Source organism: Gorilla gorilla, chromosome 13, assembly GCF_029281585.2.
Source record: "Gorilla gorilla gorilla isolate KB3781 chromosome 13, NHGRI_mGorGor1-v2.1_pri, whole genome shotgun sequence".
Lineage (NCBI taxonomy): Eukaryota > Metazoa > Chordata > Mammalia > Primates > Hominidae > Gorilla > Gorilla gorilla.
This window is the reverse complement of record NC_073237.2, coordinates 25,523,338-25,542,307: the sequence shown is the minus strand read 5'-3', so window position 1 is coordinate 25,542,307 and position 18,970 is coordinate 25,523,338. Positions and strand designations below refer to the sequence as shown.

The following is an 18,970-nucleotide window of genomic DNA, read 5'->3' as shown; positions in this document are numbered from 1 at the left end:
CAGAAGGTTAATGGGTCCCCTCCCCCAAAGCAATGCACACAGCTGGGGCTCAATAAGTGCTACTGGGTGGTAGGAACAGAGCCAGCTGAGGGCACAGGAAGAGGGATCTGCTAAGCAGAGGAGGCCTGACCTGGGCTTCACTGGGTAAAACCAGTCATCATAATAAGTAGCTGGCATTTCAGGAGCTCTTAGTTAGTTCCAGACACTGACTGCCCTGAGCACTGGACATGGTCACTCACTAACGTTTCCATGTTTCACTATCTGTGGGGTGCATATGTTGCTCTCCCCAGTCTACAGACAGGAAGCTGAAGGCAAGAACGATGAAGTCATTTGCTTGAGTCACACCATTACCAAGAGGCCGAGCTTGGATTCACACCCAGCACCCTGGCTCCAGACCCAAGCTCTCAACCACAATACAAGCCTGTGGAGTGGGAGGGGTGAAATACATGAGTGAGGGGTGACTTCTAGGCATTGGCTTGAGGTGGCTGTCCCTTTGATGGATATGTGGGAGGGGTGCAGGTGTCAGGTGAGGTATTGGGGAGAAGATGGATGAATTGGGTTTGGCAGGTGTTGAGTTCCAGATACCTGAGGATGCTCAGGTGGAGGAGGCAGGAGAGAGGCGGCTTATGGCTCTGAAGCTGGGTGATGGGGGCTGGAGCTGCTCACTCCAGAGTCATCAGCATAGAAGCGCGCCTGGGAGACACCTGAGCGATGAAGGGGCAAGACCACAGCTAAGGCAGGGGAATTGATATTTAGTGTGCAAGGACTCAAAACGACAGCAAGAAAAGAAGTGTTTTGGAGACTGTTATTATTATTATTGAGACAGAGTCTTCTTACTCTGTTGCCCAGGCTGGAGTGCAGTGGTGCAATCATAGCTTACTGTAACCTTGAACTCCTGAGCTGAAGTGATCCTCCTGCCTCAGCCTTCCGGGACTCAGCCACCACAACCAGCTAATTTTTAAATTTTTCTGTAAAGACAGGGTGGGGGAGCCTCCCTATATTGCCCATGCTGGCCTTGAACTCCTGACCTCAAGCAGTCCTCCTGCTTTAGCCTCCCAAAGTGCTGGGATTACAGGAATCAGCCACCAAACCTCGCCAAATGCTATTTTTATTTATTTTATTTTATTTATTTATTTTTGAGACAGAGTTTTTTTGTTTGTTTGTCTTTTGTTTTCTTTTGAGACGGAGTCTCGCTCTGTCGCCCAGGCTGGAGTAAAGTGGCGTGATCTTGGCTCGCTGCAACCTCCACCCCCTGGGTTCAAGCAATTATCCTGCCTCAGCCTCCTGAGTAGTTTGGATTATGGGCACCTGCCACCAAGCCTGGTTAATTTTTTTGTATTTTTAGTAGAGACGGGGCTTTACCATGTTGGCCAGGCTGGTCTCGAACTCCTAAGCTCAGGTGATCCACCCGCCTCAGCCTCCCAAAGTGCTGGGATTACAGGCGTGAGCCACTGTGCCTGGCCAAGTGCTATTTTTAAATGAATGTTTTCTTTATTTTGAGAGTAGATAATAAATGCACAAGATACAAATTCCCAAAGGGTGAAAATTGTGTCTCTCTTACTCTGTCCCACTTCACCAGGTCTTCTCCCCAGAGGCAGCCACTGTCCCCAGTTTCTTCTTTTTTCTTTTTCTTTTTCTTTTTTTGTTAGAGACAGGGTCTCACTCAGTCTGTTGCCCAGGCTGGAGTGCAGTGGCACAATCACAGTTCACTGCAGCCCCAGCCTCCCAGGCTCAAGCAATCTTCCTACTTCAGTTTCCCAAGTAACTGGGACTACAGGTGTACACCAGTACGCCTGGGTAATTAAAAAAAATTTTTTTTTTTGTAGAGACAGGGTCTCGCTATGTTGCCCAGGCTTGTCTCAAACTCCTGGGCTCAAGCAATGCTCCTGACTCAGCCTCCCAAAGTGCTGGAATTACAAACCATGAGCCACTGCACCTGGCCTGTTCCCAAAGAAACAAGAAAGATGTTTCTTGTACATCTTTCCAGGGATATTTAACACACAGAAATAGGTGGCCAGGTGTCGTGGCTCACGCCTGTAATCCCAGAACTTTGGAAGTGGATCGCTTTGAGGCCAGGAGTTCGAGACAAGCCCGGTCAACATAATGAAACCCTGTCTCTACAAAAAATACAAAAAATTAGCTGGGTGTGGTGGCGCATGCCTGTGGTCCCAGCTGCTTGGGAAGCTGAGGTGGGAGGATCATTGGAGCACAGGAGGTGGAGGTTGCAGTGAGCCAAGATTGCACCATTGCACTCCAGCCTAGATAACAGACTGAGATCCTGTCTCAAAAAAAAAAAAAAAGAATAGGCATATACTTTCTCCTATAAATGGTAACATATGCACTTTGCATCACCCTGTTTTCTCACTGGACAGTACATCTTGGAGATCATTCCACATTGGTACGCACAGGGCTGCCTCACTCTTTTGATTGATGCAGAGTATTTCACTGCGGGAATGAAGCATACGTAATGAACAGTCCCCTGTGAGTGGACCTTTAGGTTGTTTCCCATATTTTACTATTCCAACAATGCCACAATGAAGAGCCTTTGGCAGATGGCATTTTGCACATGTGTGAATACGTCTGTAAGGTAAATTCCTAAAAGCAAAATTTCTGGGTCAAAAAAGATGTGCAGTCTAAATTTTGATAGCTACTGCCAAACTTTTTTATTGAAGTTGCTGATTTACACTCCTACCAGCAACGTATGAAAGCACCTGTTTCCCCAATGTATTATTTTTTACATTGGTATCTTGCTGTAATTTTAATATGCAGTTCTTTTGTGAGTCAAGTTGAGCACTTTTCATCTTTTGTTTGTTTGTTTGTTTGTTTGTTTTGTTTTTTTTGTTTGTTTTAGATGGAGTCTCACTCTGTCACCCAGGCTGGAGTGTAGTGATGGGATCTCGGCTCACTGCAACCTCCATCTCCTGGACTCACGAGCAATTCTCCTGCCTCAGCCTCCTGAGTAGTTGGAATTACAGGCATGTGCCACCACGCCCACCTAATGTTTGTATATTCAGTACAGACAGAGTTTCACCATGTTGGCCAGGCTGCTCTCAAACTTCTGACCTCAAGTGATCAGCCTGCCTCGGTCTCCGAAAGTGCTGGCATTACAGGCATGAGCCACCGCGCCCAGCCATACATTTAAAGGCCATTTCCTTTTCTATAAACTGTCCTTTGATATCCTTTGCTTATTCAGATAAGCTGGGCATCTTTGTCTTAGGAACTATTTGTGCAATAAGGAAATTAACCCCTTGTCTATAAAATGAGTTGCAAATATATGGTATTTTTCCCGGTTTGTTGTCTTATGATTTTGTTAATTTTTTAATTTTTTTAAAGATAAACATAAGCCTGGTATTTCCAGGCACCTGGTATTTCCAGGCAGTCTCCCATACGAGCCCTAACCAGGCTTAGTTTCCAAGATCAGATGCATTCAGGATGGTACGGTTAATTTTTCAATGGAGAATTAGTTGTACTCTTATGGCTTCTGGCTTTCGCACACATAGCGTATCACTTATTTATTGCTGCATAAAGAATTACTCCAAAATTGAACGGCTTAGAGCAACAGCAGTCAGTGCATTATCATCTCTTATGGTTCCGGGGTTGACTGGGCTCAGCCAGTGATTCTCCTAAAGGCTCTTTCTTGCGGTTTTAGCTGTAGTCAGGTGGGAGTTGGCCTGGAGTCACCGGAAGGCTTCCTCACTCATACCTCTGGTCATTGACGGTGGCTGTCAGCTGGGCCCCTGGCTGTGCTGTTGGCCTGAACACCTACACATGACCTCTCTGTGTGTCCTGGACTTCCTCACAGCCTGGAACCTGGGTTTCTACCCTGGGCCAACCCAAGAGACAGAAGGTGGGGGCTTTCAGTCTCTTAAGGCCTGAGCCTGTGGAAACAGGACCCTGAGCGTGTAGAGAAGGCAGGGCTCCCATGAGGCCTTGGACGGGATACTGCCCCCTCTCCCCCGGGGCCCTGATTCCCCAGTGGCACGAGGCGCACCCCCCCCACACACACACACACACAAGGACACTGTGTAGGGTCACTGTCACTGTCACTCCCCGAGCACGCACAGTCACCGCCCAGCCGCAACCCCGCGCTCCCTCACGCGAAGCCGCACCCCCTGCGCACGCCGCGCGCGACGTCTCCCCCGCCCACTCCAGACTGGCCCCGCCCCGGCCCAGCTACATTCCCGGGCCAGTTTCTGTCCTGCCAGGTCCGGGTCGGCGGCTGCACTGCGGATGAGACCGGTGCGACTCATGAAGGTGTTCGTCACCCGCAGGATACCCGCCGAGGGTAGGGTCGCGCTCGCCCGGGCGGCAGAGTAAGAGCCTCGCGCCCCGTGGAGGAGGGAGCAGGGCAGTCCCGGGGACCGGAGAGCCGGGCGGGGCGTTTGGGCCTTGTGGCAGGCTGGGGCAGGCTTGGAGTTTTGGGGAGGCTCGGAGAAAGTTCTCTGGGGCCCATTTCTCCTCTTAAGACGACGCTGGGACCTGCAGTTCCGGCTTCGGAGAGGGGAGATTGCCCCTGAGGCAAGGTCCAGGCTAATTCTCCACGCTCCCACAGGACATGTGGGGTCAGGGACATGGCGGTCACTGACCAGGCCCCTTGGACGTTTGGCAGGGGGCTTTGATGACTCTTCTTCTTTATATTTACTTATCTTTTTTTTTTTTTTTTTTTTTTGAGACAGTCTCACTCTGCTGCACAGGCTGGAGTGCAGTGGCTCGATCGATCGTGGCTTACTGCAGCCTCGACTTCTTGGGCCCAATCAGTTCTCCCACCTGAGCCTCCCGAGTAGCTGGGACTACAGTCGCAAACAATCACCACCGGCTAATTTTCTGATTTTTTTTTTGTAGAGATGGGGGTCTCACTCTGTTGCTCAGGCTGGTCTCAAATTCCTGGGCTCAAGCAATCCTCTTGCCTCAGCCTCCCAAAGTGTTGGGATTACAGGTGTGAGTCACCATGACTGGCCTGAGGACCCTTTAATTTTTAAGACAGGGTCTCACTCTCATCCAGGCTGGAGTGCAGTGGCACCATTATACCTCACTGCAGCCTCAACCTCCTGGACTCAAGAGATACTTCCACCTCAGCCTCCCAAGTAGCTGGGACTACTACAGGCATGCACCACCATGCCTGGCTAATTTTTAATTTTTTTCAGAGACGAGGGTCTCACTGTGTTGCCCAGGCTGGTCTTGAACTCCTGTATGAAGGGATCCTCCCACCTCAGCCTCCCAAAGTGCTGTGATTACAGGCATGAACCACTGCACCTGGCCCACCCTTGCTAAATGGAACCCTTTTTATGGGCCAACCTTGCCAGGTGCTTCATATACATAAACTTTTAATCCTGGTAGCACTGTGAAGTCAGTATTATAATTCCCATTGCACAGATTAAAAACTGGAGGCTGGACTTAGGGTTAAGTTTCTTCCCAAAGCCACGCAGCTCCCAGGTGGAGGAGCTGGGGCTTGTACTCAGAAGTGTCTGACTGCTGTCTGATCACTGCATTTGATCAGGTTTGTGTTTCCAGTGTTAGATAGGAAGAGGATGCAATCCAGCCTCAGCAGCCAGTTCTAGGGGCATATGAGATTTTCAAATTTTGTTCACTGCAACAAAACCTTTGCCAAGGACCCACTTTGTACTGAGCAGGAGAAGGTGGAAGGCAGCAACCGCGCCCGTGGTAACAGTAGCTCACACTATACCCTGCTCATGGGGAGGTGGATGAAAGGTGGTCGGTGCCCTGGGCTCAGTCAGGAGGTGCGAGTAGCTACCCTGTGTCCTGCCACATAGAGGCTCCACATGTGCTGGCTGTACTGAATTCCACGGCAAGGGCCAGGAGGCACCGTACATCACTGGGACAAATATCCCGTTGCTGTGAGCTGCCGTGGAAGCGTTGGGTGGCCTTGACCTTATCTTTCCTGGCCCAGTCCAACTATGAGAGTTTTCTATCTCATGGACTCCACGGACAGGAAGAGATGCAACAGGCCATTGAATCCAGGCCCCCCACCTGAGGCACACCCTGTCCCCCACGGGCCTTCCCTGCAGTTGGCTGCCTGCTTGGCCGCCCAGCCCCTGTGAATGTGGGAAAGCTCTTCTCTGTGCTGACCTGAGAGCTGTCCCCATGCCTTCCCCCTTGCAGCTTAGGCTCTGCTCGGGGGCCTCTCAGCCCTTCACCTGTCACCTGCTGTCTCGGGACAGTTCTGAGACCACCCCTGCCTGACCCTGCCTCCCCTCAGCCAGCCCCGGGCAGCCTGAGGCCAGGGCCATCAGAGGCCAGGATTCCCAGCTGGGAGGGGCGGGGACAGGTGTGCGGCTCCTGCTTCTCCTGAGGGCCTCCCTTTCCCCGCAGCTGTGAGGTGGAGCAGTGGGACTCGGATGAGCCCATCCCCGCCAAGGAGCTAGAGCGAGGTGTGGCGGGGGCCCACGGCCTGCTCTGTCTCCTCTCCGACCACGTGGACAAGAGGATCCTGGATGCTGCAGGTGCACACTGGGTGGGCAGGGGACTTGAGGGTGGCTTGGCCCTGTGGGCCCCTCAGCCTGTGCTGCTGGCTCCTGGGCTGCTCTGCAGTGCTGTCTGGGTTCTGAGGGCGTTTCCTGCGATACCAGGCCCGAGCGGGCAGATAGCTTGCTCTGGCACAGGCACTGCCCCTCCCTCCTGCTGTGAACCCCTTGGCGGGGGACCCTGGGAGGGCAAAGACCGCGGTGTGGAGACTGTGGGTGTCGGGAAGTGCATCCAAGGCCCTGGGTTCTCCAGCCCTGCCACAACCTTGCTCTGTGACCTCTAGCAAGACCCTGCCCCTTCTGGGTGTGTGCGTAGTATGAGGGAGGAACTAGCTCAGTGCCAAGCCCCAGCAGGTTGTCTTTCCGCAACCGCAGCCATGGGTCTCAGCCCATGGAAGGGTAAACCTCCCCCTGTGAGGCTGTTGTGACAGTTTTGAGAAAAGGTTCAGACTCAGAGGCTGCCAGATGGGAAGGGACCCTTGTGAGTCAGTGCTGAGCCGCCCCATGCCCTGGCCTTGACCTGGAAGCTTTCTGGTGTCCCGCTTGCAGGAGAGGGTAGAGAGGGTCACGTCCCAGCCACCTTCTTGGCACTCTCAGAGGTGCCCATGGGGGAGGCCCCAGCGTGGCTGAAGAAGACCAGAGGCCTCGCTGGGTGGACAGTCCAGTGGGTAAGAGCGGGGCCTTGGTGGCAGAGGCCCTGAGGTGAACCCGGCTCTGCCTGTGACTGAGCCAGGCCACTTAACCTCCCTGAACTGCAATGTCTGAGGCTGTCAAAGGGGATTATTCAGAGTTTTAACTGAAGAACAGAGATGTCAGCCTCTTTTTCTAAGAAAACAATAATAAGCGGTGTCCCCATGATAGTCCCCAGTGCTGTGGCTTTGAGTTCCTCGAGGAAAGATACTAACAATGCACTTTCTGCACAACAGGGGCCAATCTCAAAGTCATCAGCACCATGTCTGTGGGCGTCGACCACTTGGCTTTGGATGAAATCAAGAAGCGGTAACTGCAGCTTGGGATCCGGAGGGGGCCTAGAGAGAGGGGTGGCTATGAGAGAAAGAAAGAAGAGCTGTTGATTTGTTTTTACTTCATATCCCTCGGCCATTCGGGGAGAATGTGAGGTGGCTGATGATAGAATCTGTCCACATGTGCACAGGTCAGTTACAATAAACCCCAGCAGTCAGAAACAGTGGGTAACTTCTGTGTAGGTGGCACCTTTCACATTCATTATCTTTTTTGATCCCCACAACAATACCTTGAAGTAGCAAAGGCAGGTATTATTCTTTCTGTTTCAGATGAGGAAATTCAGAAAGGTTAAGTTACTTGTTCAGTCCCTGAACCCTGATCTTCCATCTTCGTATCCTTCCAAAGTGGGAGATAATCTAAATAGGAATGAGGACTGCCCGTTTTTGAGTGCTCATTTATAGTTCTGAGCTTCCTGGCAGGCAGATCAAAGAGGGAGCAAAGTAACTCCATGGAAATGTCCCAGCAGTAGACATTGGTAAATGTGGTTGAGGCTGATGTTACCACCAGATGTTTGATTCGTAGTGGGATCCGAGTTGGCTACACCCCAGATGTCCTGACAGATACCACCGCCGAACTCGCAGTCTCCCTGCTACTTACCACCTGCCGCCGGTTGCCGGAGGCCATCGAGGAAGTGAAGAAGTAAGTGAACGCAGACCAGGTGCGGTGGCTCACGGCTGTAATCCCAGCACTTTGGGAGGCCAAAGTGAGCGGATCATGAGGTTAGGAGTTCGAGACCAGTCTGGCCAACATAGTGAAACTCCGTCTCTAGTAAAAATACAAAAAAAATTAGCCGGTTGTGGTGGTGGGTCCCTGTAATCCCAGCTACTTGGGAGGCTGAGGCAGGAGAATCATGTGAACCCAGGAGACAGAGGTTGCAGTGAGCTGAGATCACACCATTGCACTCCAGCCCAGGTGACGGTGTGAGACTCCGTCTCAAAAAAAAAAAAAAGAAAAATAAGTGAATGCCTGGCAGGAACGTTGGCTCTGCTCAGCACTGGACCCTGATCACTGTGCCAGTCCAGCCCACGCATAGTCCCTGACCCCAGGTGTGCCCCACTGAGTGAGACTCAGCTAAAATAAAGCACAAAGCAGAGCTGCAATAAGGGCAGAAAGGGAAGTGGTGAGAGAAGAGGATGAGGGAGGACAAACAAGTTCTGCTGGTGGGTGAGGGCTGGCAGGGAGAGTGTGGATCAGGGAGGGCTTCACAGAATAAGTAGCAGGTGGGCGTCCGCTTGAGTCCTGAAAGCTGCAGGTCCACCATCCCTTAGATCCCAAAATCTAAAAAGCTCGGACAGCTGAAAGTTCTTTCATACTAACAGGAGACTATTTAAGGCTTTTATTTCTCCCATTTAATGTGACTTTCCTAAGTTTTGCTGCAGATGTAACACTTTTAAAACAGGCTGCTGCCCAGACACTGCAGAGGATAGTGTGGAATCTACCACGTGCACCATGCTGCCTTTCTAAAGGCCAGTTTTAAAATCTAGCCTGAAGGTTTCAGATCAGGGATTTCGGCCTGTATATCAAGAGTTAGAGTTGGCCGGGCACGGTGGCTCGCACCTGTAATCCCAGCACTTTGGGAGGCCGAGGTGGGCAGATTGTTTGAGCCTCAGGAGTTGGAGAACAGCTTGGGCAACATGGCAAAAGTCTGTCTCTACAAAAAATACAAAAATTAGGCAGGCGTGGTGTTACACGCCTGTAGTCCCAACTACTTGGGAGGCTGAGGTGGGAGGATTGCTTGAACCTGGGAGGCAGAGGCTGCAGTGAACCGAGATCATGTCACTGTACTCCAATCTGGGCGACAGAGCAAGACCCTGTCTCAAAAAAAAAAAAAAAAAAAAAGTTGGGGGAAGCATTCCATGTGCAGATGGAGGGACTGGCCTGAGTCAAGGTGGGAGGCGTGCAAATGCAGGCTCTCACAGTGCATGGCCAGCAGCGTGGGCCCCGGCACGGGGCATGGAGCAGAGTAGACAGTGCTGAGTACTGCTCACTGTCCTGTCTGGGCAGTCAGCACATCTACTGGAGGTGGCTCAGGGCAGGCTCCCTCTCTTGCCCAGGGCAGCAGGGTGGGCCCTGTGGCTGTACTCTTTGTTGCTGCCCTAAAATGCCAAGAGAACTTGTTTTGGAATCGTAAATCCTGAGTTTGCAGCCTGTTGCTCTCAACTCTTCCCTGGTTATGTGACCTCAGGCAAGTCACCCTTTCTGGTTTGTTTTCCCATCTGCAAAACAGGATGAGAGCCAGTAAGGCCCCTTCCCGCCCTCAAGTTCTATGTCTCTGGTGGCTTTAAAGGTGGAGTCGTTTCTGCTGCTCATCTGCAGCGCCGAGTGGCAGTGCCTCATCCCACTCTCAGTCCCTGACCTGGAGGGTGGGTTTATACCTTGGACCACAGTCAGAGGTGCCGGGTTCTCAGCGGCCCCCATCTTGGTCCAAGGCTGGGCCTCTCACCTGCCCCTCTCTCTCCCCTCAGTGGTGGCTGGACCTCGTGGAAGCCCCTCTGGCTGTGTGGCTATGGACTCACGCAGAGCACTGTCGGCATCGTCGGGCTGGGGCGCATAGGTGAGGCTCCCACCTGCCCGCTTGCCCGCCCTGGCTCTCACAGCTTGGTTTGCATCCCTGGCACCACGTGTCTGAAGGCTGAGCAGACCCACATGCTGTCAGGACACTTTGCTTGCAGTGGAGGTATCTCTAGTGAGGGATACAGCTTTGTAAAACACAGGCAAATACATAAATAAACCAAAGCAGGATTCCTTAAGAGCTCACCAGGTGATAAAAGCAAGTTGCCTAAGGGTCAGGGGGCTTCATGATTCCGGCTCCATGAAGAACAGATGAAGACTACAAATGTGTTGGGGCCGTTAGGAGTGGTTACCGTGAGAGAGCCCATTCCCCCGACACCTACTCCGGCTTGCATTCTGGAAGGTATGTGACTCACAAAGCCCTAACTCGGGCCGGAGGGCTCAGTGGGCAGAGTTGATCTGCAGTTCTGCAGATGAGGCAGAGGCACTTTTCTTCCAGTGGCCCTTATTTGGAGAAGCCTGGCAGAAGGGCTTGGGCCTAGCCAAGCAGCTATCTATTGGTGGTTCTCTGTCATCCTGCCTGGTGCAGGGGTGCGGGTGAGGGTGGAGAGTGTGGAGAACCTGTCTAGCCAACGAATAGCCCTGCCTCTCACTAGAGAGTTGCTTGGAGGAACCCAACAGCTTTGGGGCACGTTCTGAGCCTGAAAATCCAACTATATAAATCTGTCTCAGCAGCAGCTTCCATGAAAATTGTAAGTTTGGGGTGAGCTGGCAGTTTGGCAGTGCCACCAAAAAGTCAAATGGGGTCTGAGACTGCATTCACAGAAGCAGAGGGTCCAGGACAAAGGAGGGGACTGCTTGACCAGGCATCTCCTTTGTGAAAACCTCTCCAGTTCTCAGAGGTTAGGAAAAACCTGAGTGGCTTTCCAGATGGCTTGGACCATGTGAGGACAGCATCAGCCAGTCACAGCCTCAGGGGAGCTGAGGTGCTGTCTCCAGATCCCTGGGGCAGTGTGGGCTGGCTGGGGGCTAGTTACAGTGGGGCAGCCAGCCCCCCACCTGCTTTGGAGGAGACAGGAGCAGGCAACTCGGGCTGTGCTGATGAAAAGGGTCTGCCCTGAGGGCCGCTGTTCCGGAGATGCTGGGTGGTGTCCCTACCCTTTGGGGGACTGGGAACGAGACATGGACTCTCCTTGCTCTAGGCCAGGCCATTGCTCGGCGTCTGAAACCATTCGGTGTCCAGAGATTTCTGTACACAGGGCGCCAGCCCAGGCCTGAGGAAGCAGCGGAATTCCAGGCAGAGTTTGGTAAGTGAAGCCTTGATTTCCACAGGAGCCTATCTGCCCAGTTGAGAGGCTGTATTTTCTCTCAATGGTGGCATTTTCGGGCAGAGGGCAGGAGCTCCAGGCATGTCCAGGGGCTGCTGTGTCTGGTAGATGTTTAATCTACCTGCCCCTGGACACGGGCCCACTCAGGGGGCACAGGGACTTACCCAGGTCCTCTCCGAGCCAGCAGAGCAGTCCAGGGCTCCCGTCTTTCAGAGTCCTTTGTTACCATTCCCCATTGTGGGCGGAGCAGTGGGGATGGTGGTGGGTGTGAGGAAGGGCTGGGCACTTTCACTGTCTTTTCCTTCATAAACTGGCAAGCAGTACCCTAGCCTTTGTGTGCGCCCCTTAGTCCAGGGCCTGGCGGGTCCACAGCCTGGTGAGCAGATGGCAGGCTGGATCTCAAGCATTCCCCACGCCCCTGGGCACTTTGGGCCCTGAAGGTAGTTAAAGCCAGAGTGGTCCAGATCCCACTGTGTGTGATTTGACTTTGTGCACTCATGAGAGTTGTCCAGGTAGAGACTTGGCCTTCAGGAAGCATCTTGGGAGTTTCTGTTAGGGAGTCGGGAGCAAGGGGCTGGTCTCCCGCCATCTGGTTGTCCCTAGCCTGGGACTCAGTGCCTGATGGAGTCTTGCCCTCCCTCAGTGTCTACCCCTGAGCTGGCTGCCCAATCTGATTTCATCGTCGTGACCTGCTCCTTAACACCTGCAACTGAGGGACTCTGCAACAAGGACTTCTTCCAGAAGATGAAGGAAACAGCTGTGTTCATCAACATCAGCAGGTATCCTAGGGCCACCTTACCCAGCAAGCCTGGAGAGGAGCCGTCCCCACTGCTGCCATCTGGAGATTTTCTTCCCCGTGGGTTGTTGGTGAGACCCCAGGCCGAGCTTGCTGGTTTCCATAAACCAAACAACCAACTCAGAAATTCGTGGGAATACACGAGACCTCCATACAGGGAAGAAGAGCTGTCAGAGTGGGCCTGGCCTGTCTGCTTCTCAGCAGTGGCCCCCACCCGGCGGGGCCTGGCACACAGCAGCGTGGCTTCAGGGAGTGTTCCCAGGGAGCCTTGGCGGGCCCATTATCCTCCACCACAAAGGGCTGGACTTCAGGATCTGAAGGGCCCTCTGGAGGCTGCCTCCCACACTGCTGAGCCTGGCTTTGTCTGGCTGTGGTTCAGTGATACTTTGAACCTTATGCTCCTGGGCGGACAGACCCTAAAACTCACGTGGTCGTAGCTCCTCACACTGTTCCTAGGGGTGCCTTCAGGCCACTGGGCATGTATGGAGGTCAGACCTTCCTTCTCTGCCACTCCAAGCCCTTCCTAGCTGGTGCCCCTTGAGCCTGTTTACATCAGTTTTGGGGAAGGGGGATTGGGTGAGGTCATCCCGAGGACTCGTCCACCCCAAAGGTACCTGTAATTACCAACATTTAGCTACAAAACAGGTGACCTGGGAATGGAAGAGTGAAACATGCAGGACCACAGGGCTCGCACTGCTGGCTGGCAGCAGTCACAGCTGCCGTGTACTGGGTGCCTGCGTGTACCCAGGACAGCCCAGGACCCTGTATTACTCATTAGTGCACAAGTATTACTTAGTGTACAATATACAGTCTCTAGAAGATGACTTCTTGCCTTCAGTCGCCGCTCCCTTTGATGGCTGTGGTTAGGGGTGTGCTCGTTCCTCTGCCCTGGTTTAGACAGGTACCTGATAGCACACTGTGGTGCTTCTCAGTGGGGGGTCTGGGGGTCAACCAGATCAGAAACACTTGGATGGGGCCTAACACAGATGCCCTTCTGGGCCCTGTTCATGCAGTAGAGCATGTAAGAAAGCTTTAATCCTCCCGACATGCCTGGGAGTTAGGTGGTATTCTCCTTATCTCACAGAGTCGATAATTTGAGACACAGATAATTCGAGGCACAGAGAATTTGAGACACTTGCCCAAGGTCACACAGCTAGAAGGAGGCAGGGCTGGAGTTCTCTGAGTATATAAGACTTACAGACATACTGTAAGTATACCTAAGACTTACTGCTTTAAAAGTCAGTGCCAAGTGAGTGGAAACATTCATTCTGTAGGTTGTTCTGCCTCAAAGGCGGCCTGGGCGGAGGGATCTTCGGGGTACCCATGTCACCACTGTCATTCCCAGGGGCGACGTCGTAAACCAGGACGACCTGTACCAGGCCTTGGCCAGTGGTAAGATTGCAGCTGCTGGACTGGACGTGACAAGCCCAGAACCACTGCCTACAAACCACCCTCTCCTGACCCTGAAGAACTGTGGTAAGAACTGCACTTTCTGATGCAAACTCCCTGCTGCCCTGCAGGACCAGTGTTTTTGAGGGGGTCCCAAGGGGCCGGGTGTGGAGCTAGTGTGAGCAGGTGCTGAACCCAAAGGGACACACCAGGGACCGTAAATGTTTATGTTGTCAGTGACATGGGTGTATGACAGGAGCAGTCCTCTTGCACATGCTCTGCTGGGTCTCTGTCCCTAAAGGAACAGAATGTAGGTGTGAGTGGATTTGTTTAAAAAAAAAGAGTGGGCCGGGCGTGGTGGCTCATGCCTGTAATCCCAGCACTTTGGGAGGCTGAGGTGGGTGGATCACGAGGTCAGGGGTTCGAGACCAACCTGGCCAATATGGTGAAACCCCATCTCTACTAAAAATACAAAAATTAGCCGGGTATGGTGGTGCATGCCTATAGTCCCAGCTGTTTGGGAGGCTGAGGCAGAAGAATCGCTTGAACCCAGGAGGCACAGGTTGCAGTAGGCCGAGATTGTGCCACTGCACTCCAGCCTGGGTGGCAGAGTGAGACTCCATCTCCAAAACAACAACAACAACAAAGTGGGCTGACTACATGTCTCCATGTGTTACACCACAGTGACTCACGTGTAAAACCTGTTACTATAAATCGCTATTACCAGTTTAGCTGTGAAAAATTAAAAGTGTAATGACAATGCCAATATAACTCGTGCCAGTTTTTCAAGCTGTTGTTTCATAACAAAGCCCCCTTCTCTCTTCTGCTTTGTGGGGCTGGAGCCAGGCCTCTGCACACCCCATTTCTGCTGTGCTAGCTGCACTGGCAGGCCCTGTCAGTGTGGGTATGGAAGGGCCTGCTCCCTCCTGCCCTCCCTTCCTGTCTTTGAGGGAGTGGCAGCAGCACTTCTTCATCTAGCAGCACCAGTTCCTTCCCATAGTGGCTGGGGAATCCAGTTTGCAGTTTTTCCAATACTTGGTGGACCAGCCCCATTGATCCCTGCTCAGAGACAAGAGCAACAGCCAGTCAGTGCCCGTGCCACAGAAGTCTGAGTTGCAGCACCAGAAGTGCCTCTGGCAGTTGCTACCTCTGTGCTACCACAGTGCAGTGGTTCTCACATTTTTTTTTTTTTTTTTGAGACAGAGTCTCGCTCTGTCACCCAAGCTGGAGTGCAGTGGTGCAATCTGAACTCACTGCAATCCCTGCCTCCTGGGTTCAAGCGATTCTCCTGCCTCAGCTTCCCGAGTAGCTGGGATTACAGGCGTGCACCACCAGGCCCAGCCAATTTTTGTATTTTCAGTAGAGATGGGGTTTGTCCATGTTGGCCAGGCTGGTCTCGAATTCCTGACCTCAGATGATCCACCTGCCTCGGCCTCCCAAAGTGCTGGGATTACAGGCGTGAGTGTCCGGCCAATTCTCATACTTTTGCGTTCGTCAGAACCGCCTGGAGGAGTGACCGATCAAACACAGGCTGCTAGCCCCATCCCGAGAGTTTCTATTTCAGCAGGTCTGGGGTGGGGTCTGACAGAGTGTGCGCCTCACGGCTCCCAGATGCCACTGATGCTGCTGGTCCTGGGACCACACTTTGTGGTTTGGGTTTTTGTTACCTGCTCAGTGAGTTAACAACTTGATGCGTAGTTAATGATTCTTTATATTAAGATCTGTTCAGGTAGCTGGTGGAGTTTATGCCTCCAGAGTAAGAGTGATCAGGGCCTTAGGTTGTCGGGGCCAGTCTCTGCCCTTAATTTGGATTCTGGAATGGAAACCTAAACAAAAGGTCTTCAGCTGCCTTCCCCAGTGAATGCTCCCATTATTGCAGCCCTTGGAAACTCTCCCGTCCCTCCCCCCACCCCAGCCTGCAAGGAGCACTGGGTGTGATGTCAGGGCTGTCGCCCACAGCCAGGAAAACTGCCCTCCCACCCCCACCCCAGGTCCTGGAATTCAGCTCAGGGCCCGGGGACTGCTTCAAAAGGCAGGTCTTGGTCTGAGGAGAGGGCAGTCAGGGCATGAAGCTGCAGTCGCCACCGCTGCTTCTGCAAAATCTAAGCACTGGGCTGCAGCCATGTCCTACTGCCAGCAGGAAGGGAAGGATCCAATCATTTGTGATGTAAAAAGACCATGCAGCTCCAAGCAACACAGCTGATGACCCCAGTGATCCCTATAGGGGGAGCACGGATTGAGGCTGCCAAATGGAGACATTAACTGGAACTGCCTGTGCCTTGGGGGAAGGGCCAGCGGCCCCTGTGGGGAACAATTCAAGCTGGACTTTTCCTGCTTCCACTATAGTATGGAGAATGTCAAGGGGTCAGACTGTGTAGACCAATTGGGGCCATGCAGGAATGCATGCAGAAATACCCAGATCTTTGTCCCCAAGAAGGTGAGGCAGAGGTAGAGGAAAAGCCCGCAGAACATGTAGAAGTAGCAGCTCCCACTGAGGCCACTGCAACCAAAGAGGAGGGGTCAAGTTAATGAAGGCCATAGGACTCCAGTCCTTCCACCCCTTCAGAGTGAACGGACCTTTTGCAAAATGCCATTTAGTCACCCTCCAACAAAGTGTCTTTCCCTCTGTTGTCCTGTAAACTGTAATGTATGAAATAACATATTTTGATGATCAGGGGTCTTGGCCTCTTGACATATACGCTGAAAAAAATGGGGGTTGTTTATATGTGTCCTGTGTAAACCTGTCGGCAAATATAGCCACCACTTTTGAATTCTCCTAGATGGCCCTGAATTTTGCCACTTTGAAATAATGTGCTACTCAATCTCAGCAACCAAAAACCATTATCCAGGAATGTTTCTTGTGAGTGAGCGGATTTATTCTGATTCATTATATGTCTGAAACGTTGGGGTGGGGCTGATTAGGGTGGCTCACACCTATAATCCCAGCACTTTAGGAGGCCAAGGCGGGAGGATCACCTAAGACCAAGAGTTTGAATCCAGCCTGGGCAACATAGTGAAACCCCATCCCTATAAAAAATAAAAAAGTAGCCATGTGTAATGGTATGTACCTCTAGTCCTAGCTGCTCAGGAGGCTGAAGTGGGAGGATCACTTGAGCCTAGGAGGTTGAGGCTGTAGTAAGCTGACTGTGCCATGGCACTTCAGCCTGGGCAACAAAGCAAGACCCTGTCTCAAAAACTCTTCTCTACTAGAAGAGGCCAAATAGTCAGATGCAAATTTCTCCAAACCCATCCTGACCTTGAGTATGTAAAGGGGTACTATACTTCATTCCTGACATATTTTGGTTTCCATGTTGGCATTCAGCTCTGGGTTTTCTATTTGGATGGTGAAAATTTGGACCCTGCCATTCACAGTCCCTTCCTAAGTGTAGGGAAAGGCTGGTTTTTGCTGTTCATTGTTATTCTGAAAGCTCTGGTTTGGGGTCCATGTTCATGCTGGCTCTCAGTTTGATTAGATGCAATGTTCTTGAGAGGAGGGGACCTAATTGTTACCAGAGAGGAGAAGAAACTCTGTGAATTAAGTACTGAATTATGGCTGGGCGCAGTGGCTCACACCTGTAATCGCAGCCCTTTGGGAGGCTAAGACAGGAGAATCACTTGAGGCCAGGAGTTCAAGACCAGCCTGGGCAACAAAGACCCTATTACAATAATGATAAAATTTAAAGAAGAAAATGTACTCAATTAAAAGGAAACATGATTTCTACCTGGAAAAAACCCAAAAGCAGTTTTATAGGGTTTATTTGGTAAAGATGATGTCTCGCTATGTGGTCCAGGCTGGCCTCGAACTCTTGGGCTCAAGCGAACCTTGCATCTCGGCATCTGGAGTAGCTGGGACTACAGGAATATGCCACTGCACCCAGCTGACGGTTCTTTGGGGGCAAGTAAGTTCACTTGCTCTGGGGTGGGATCAGAGATAACTGTGCTGTTCAGCATTTCATTTTGGAGTTATTTCTGTAGATCAGAAACCTTGTGGTCATGTGGCATCATTTTCAAGGGCACATGGTACAGGTGGCCAGTGCTAAACTCCTATGCGTTCACCATTTTTTTGTTTGAGACAGTCTCCCTCTGTCAGTCATCCAGGCTAGAGTGCAATGGTGCAATCTCAGCTTATTACAACCTCTGCCTCCCAGGCCCAAACAATCCTCCTGCCTCAACCTCCCAAGTAGCGGGGACTATAGGTGTGGGCCACTACGCCTGGCTGAATTTTTGTATTTTTTGTAGAGATGGGGTTTTGCCATGTTGCCCAGGCTGGTCTCAAACTCCTCAGCTCAAGTTATCTGCCTGCCTTGGCCTCCCAAAGTGCTGGGATTACAGGCATGAGCCACTGTGCCCAGCCCTAGAATACAAATCTTTCATCACATTGTGACTGGGTTTTAGTAGCCTGGAGGCCCTTCACTCTGTTAGTCTGAACCTCAGCTCTGGGGGAGTGTCAAGCTTAGTGAAGGTGGGAGAGAAGGCAAAGCATGGAACCATGAGGTAGTCTCTCTTTATTCTTCTTACCGGCAAACCCAAGCCATGAAAACAGCCCAGTTGAAGGCTGCTGAACCACCCTTCTTATCTCCCTCTCTCTCTCTCTCTCCTTTCCAGTGATCCTGCCCCACATTGGCAGTGCCACCCACAGAACCCGCAACACCATGTCCTTGTTGGCAGCTAACAACTTGCTGGCTGGCCTGAGAGGGGAGCCGATGCCTAGTGAACTCAAGCTGTAGCCAAACAGTAGAGATGGAGGGCTGGGAAGCACACCGTGCCCCGGTATTGTCAGACACACCCAGGCTTGATTTGGATCCACAGGCAGAGCCAAGGGAAGGTGTGATTCTCTGAGGAAAGAGTGATTCTGATATATGTACTTGTCACATTGGTGTTGGACACACTTGCGCCAAAAGTATGGTAATTCTATTATTAAATAATTCTCTGAGAGACCGTCTTGGCCTGTAAATGGGGAAGCTAACAAGTGGATATGGCTGGGCGTGGTGACGCACCCCTATAGTCCCAGCAACTCAGGAGGCTGAGCGGGAAGGATCCTTTGAGGCCAGTTCAAGGCTGCAGTGTGCTATGACCACTCTTTTTAAATCGCCACTACACTTAACCTGGGCAACGTAGCAAGACACCGTTTCCTGCAGTGTGCTATGATCACTCTTTAAATCACCACTACACTTAACCTGGGCAATGTAGCAAGACACCGTTTCAAAAAAAACTTTAAAAATACAAAGAGCATGTCTCAAAGTCACAGCATCCAATGATCTGCCTGGCTCTGCTTCCCACCCCAGCCCTCAGCCCTCGGCATTTTCCTTATTGGAACGTGTCCAAACCACCTTACCCCTCATCTTCTCTGCCCAGATTCCTTCACTTGTCCCTCACCAAGGACGGGACAAACAGAACCCAGTTGTGACCATGGCACTTCAATCTTGATACCTAGACCATCA

At 51.9% G+C, this 18,970-nt stretch overlaps 1 protein-coding gene and 1 pseudogene across 2 annotated transcripts; both read left to right on the top strand.

The window, feature by feature from the left end:
• The first annotated feature begins 4,128 nt into the window (after positions 1-4,128).
• On the top strand, positions 4,129-18,464 carry GRHPR (glyoxylate and hydroxypyruvate reductase). 2 transcript variants are annotated; one of them, XM_004048038.5, is made up of 9 exons: positions 4,129-4,313; positions 6,331-6,461; positions 7,409-7,481; positions 8,028-8,144; positions 9,971-10,059; positions 11,219-11,323; positions 11,988-12,123; positions 13,486-13,616; positions 18,135-18,464. In XM_004048038.5, the coding sequence occupies exons 1-9, from the start codon at positions 4,231-4,233 to the stop codon at positions 18,254-18,256; spliced, it is 987 nt and encodes a 328-aa protein (XP_004048086.4). In that variant the 5' UTR covers positions 4,129-4,230; the 3' UTR covers positions 18,257-18,464. The 2 variants fall into 2 exon arrangements, 1 of the variants encoding a protein (XP_004048086.4); XR_010130151.1 differs by having other exon boundaries at positions 4,146-4,313; positions 11,988-12,211; positions 18,135-18,160.
• Positions 13,623-18,128, top strand: LOC129524735 (mitochondrial intermembrane space import and assembly protein 40-like; annotated as a pseudogene).
• Positions 18,465-18,970: the final 506 nt, after the last annotated feature.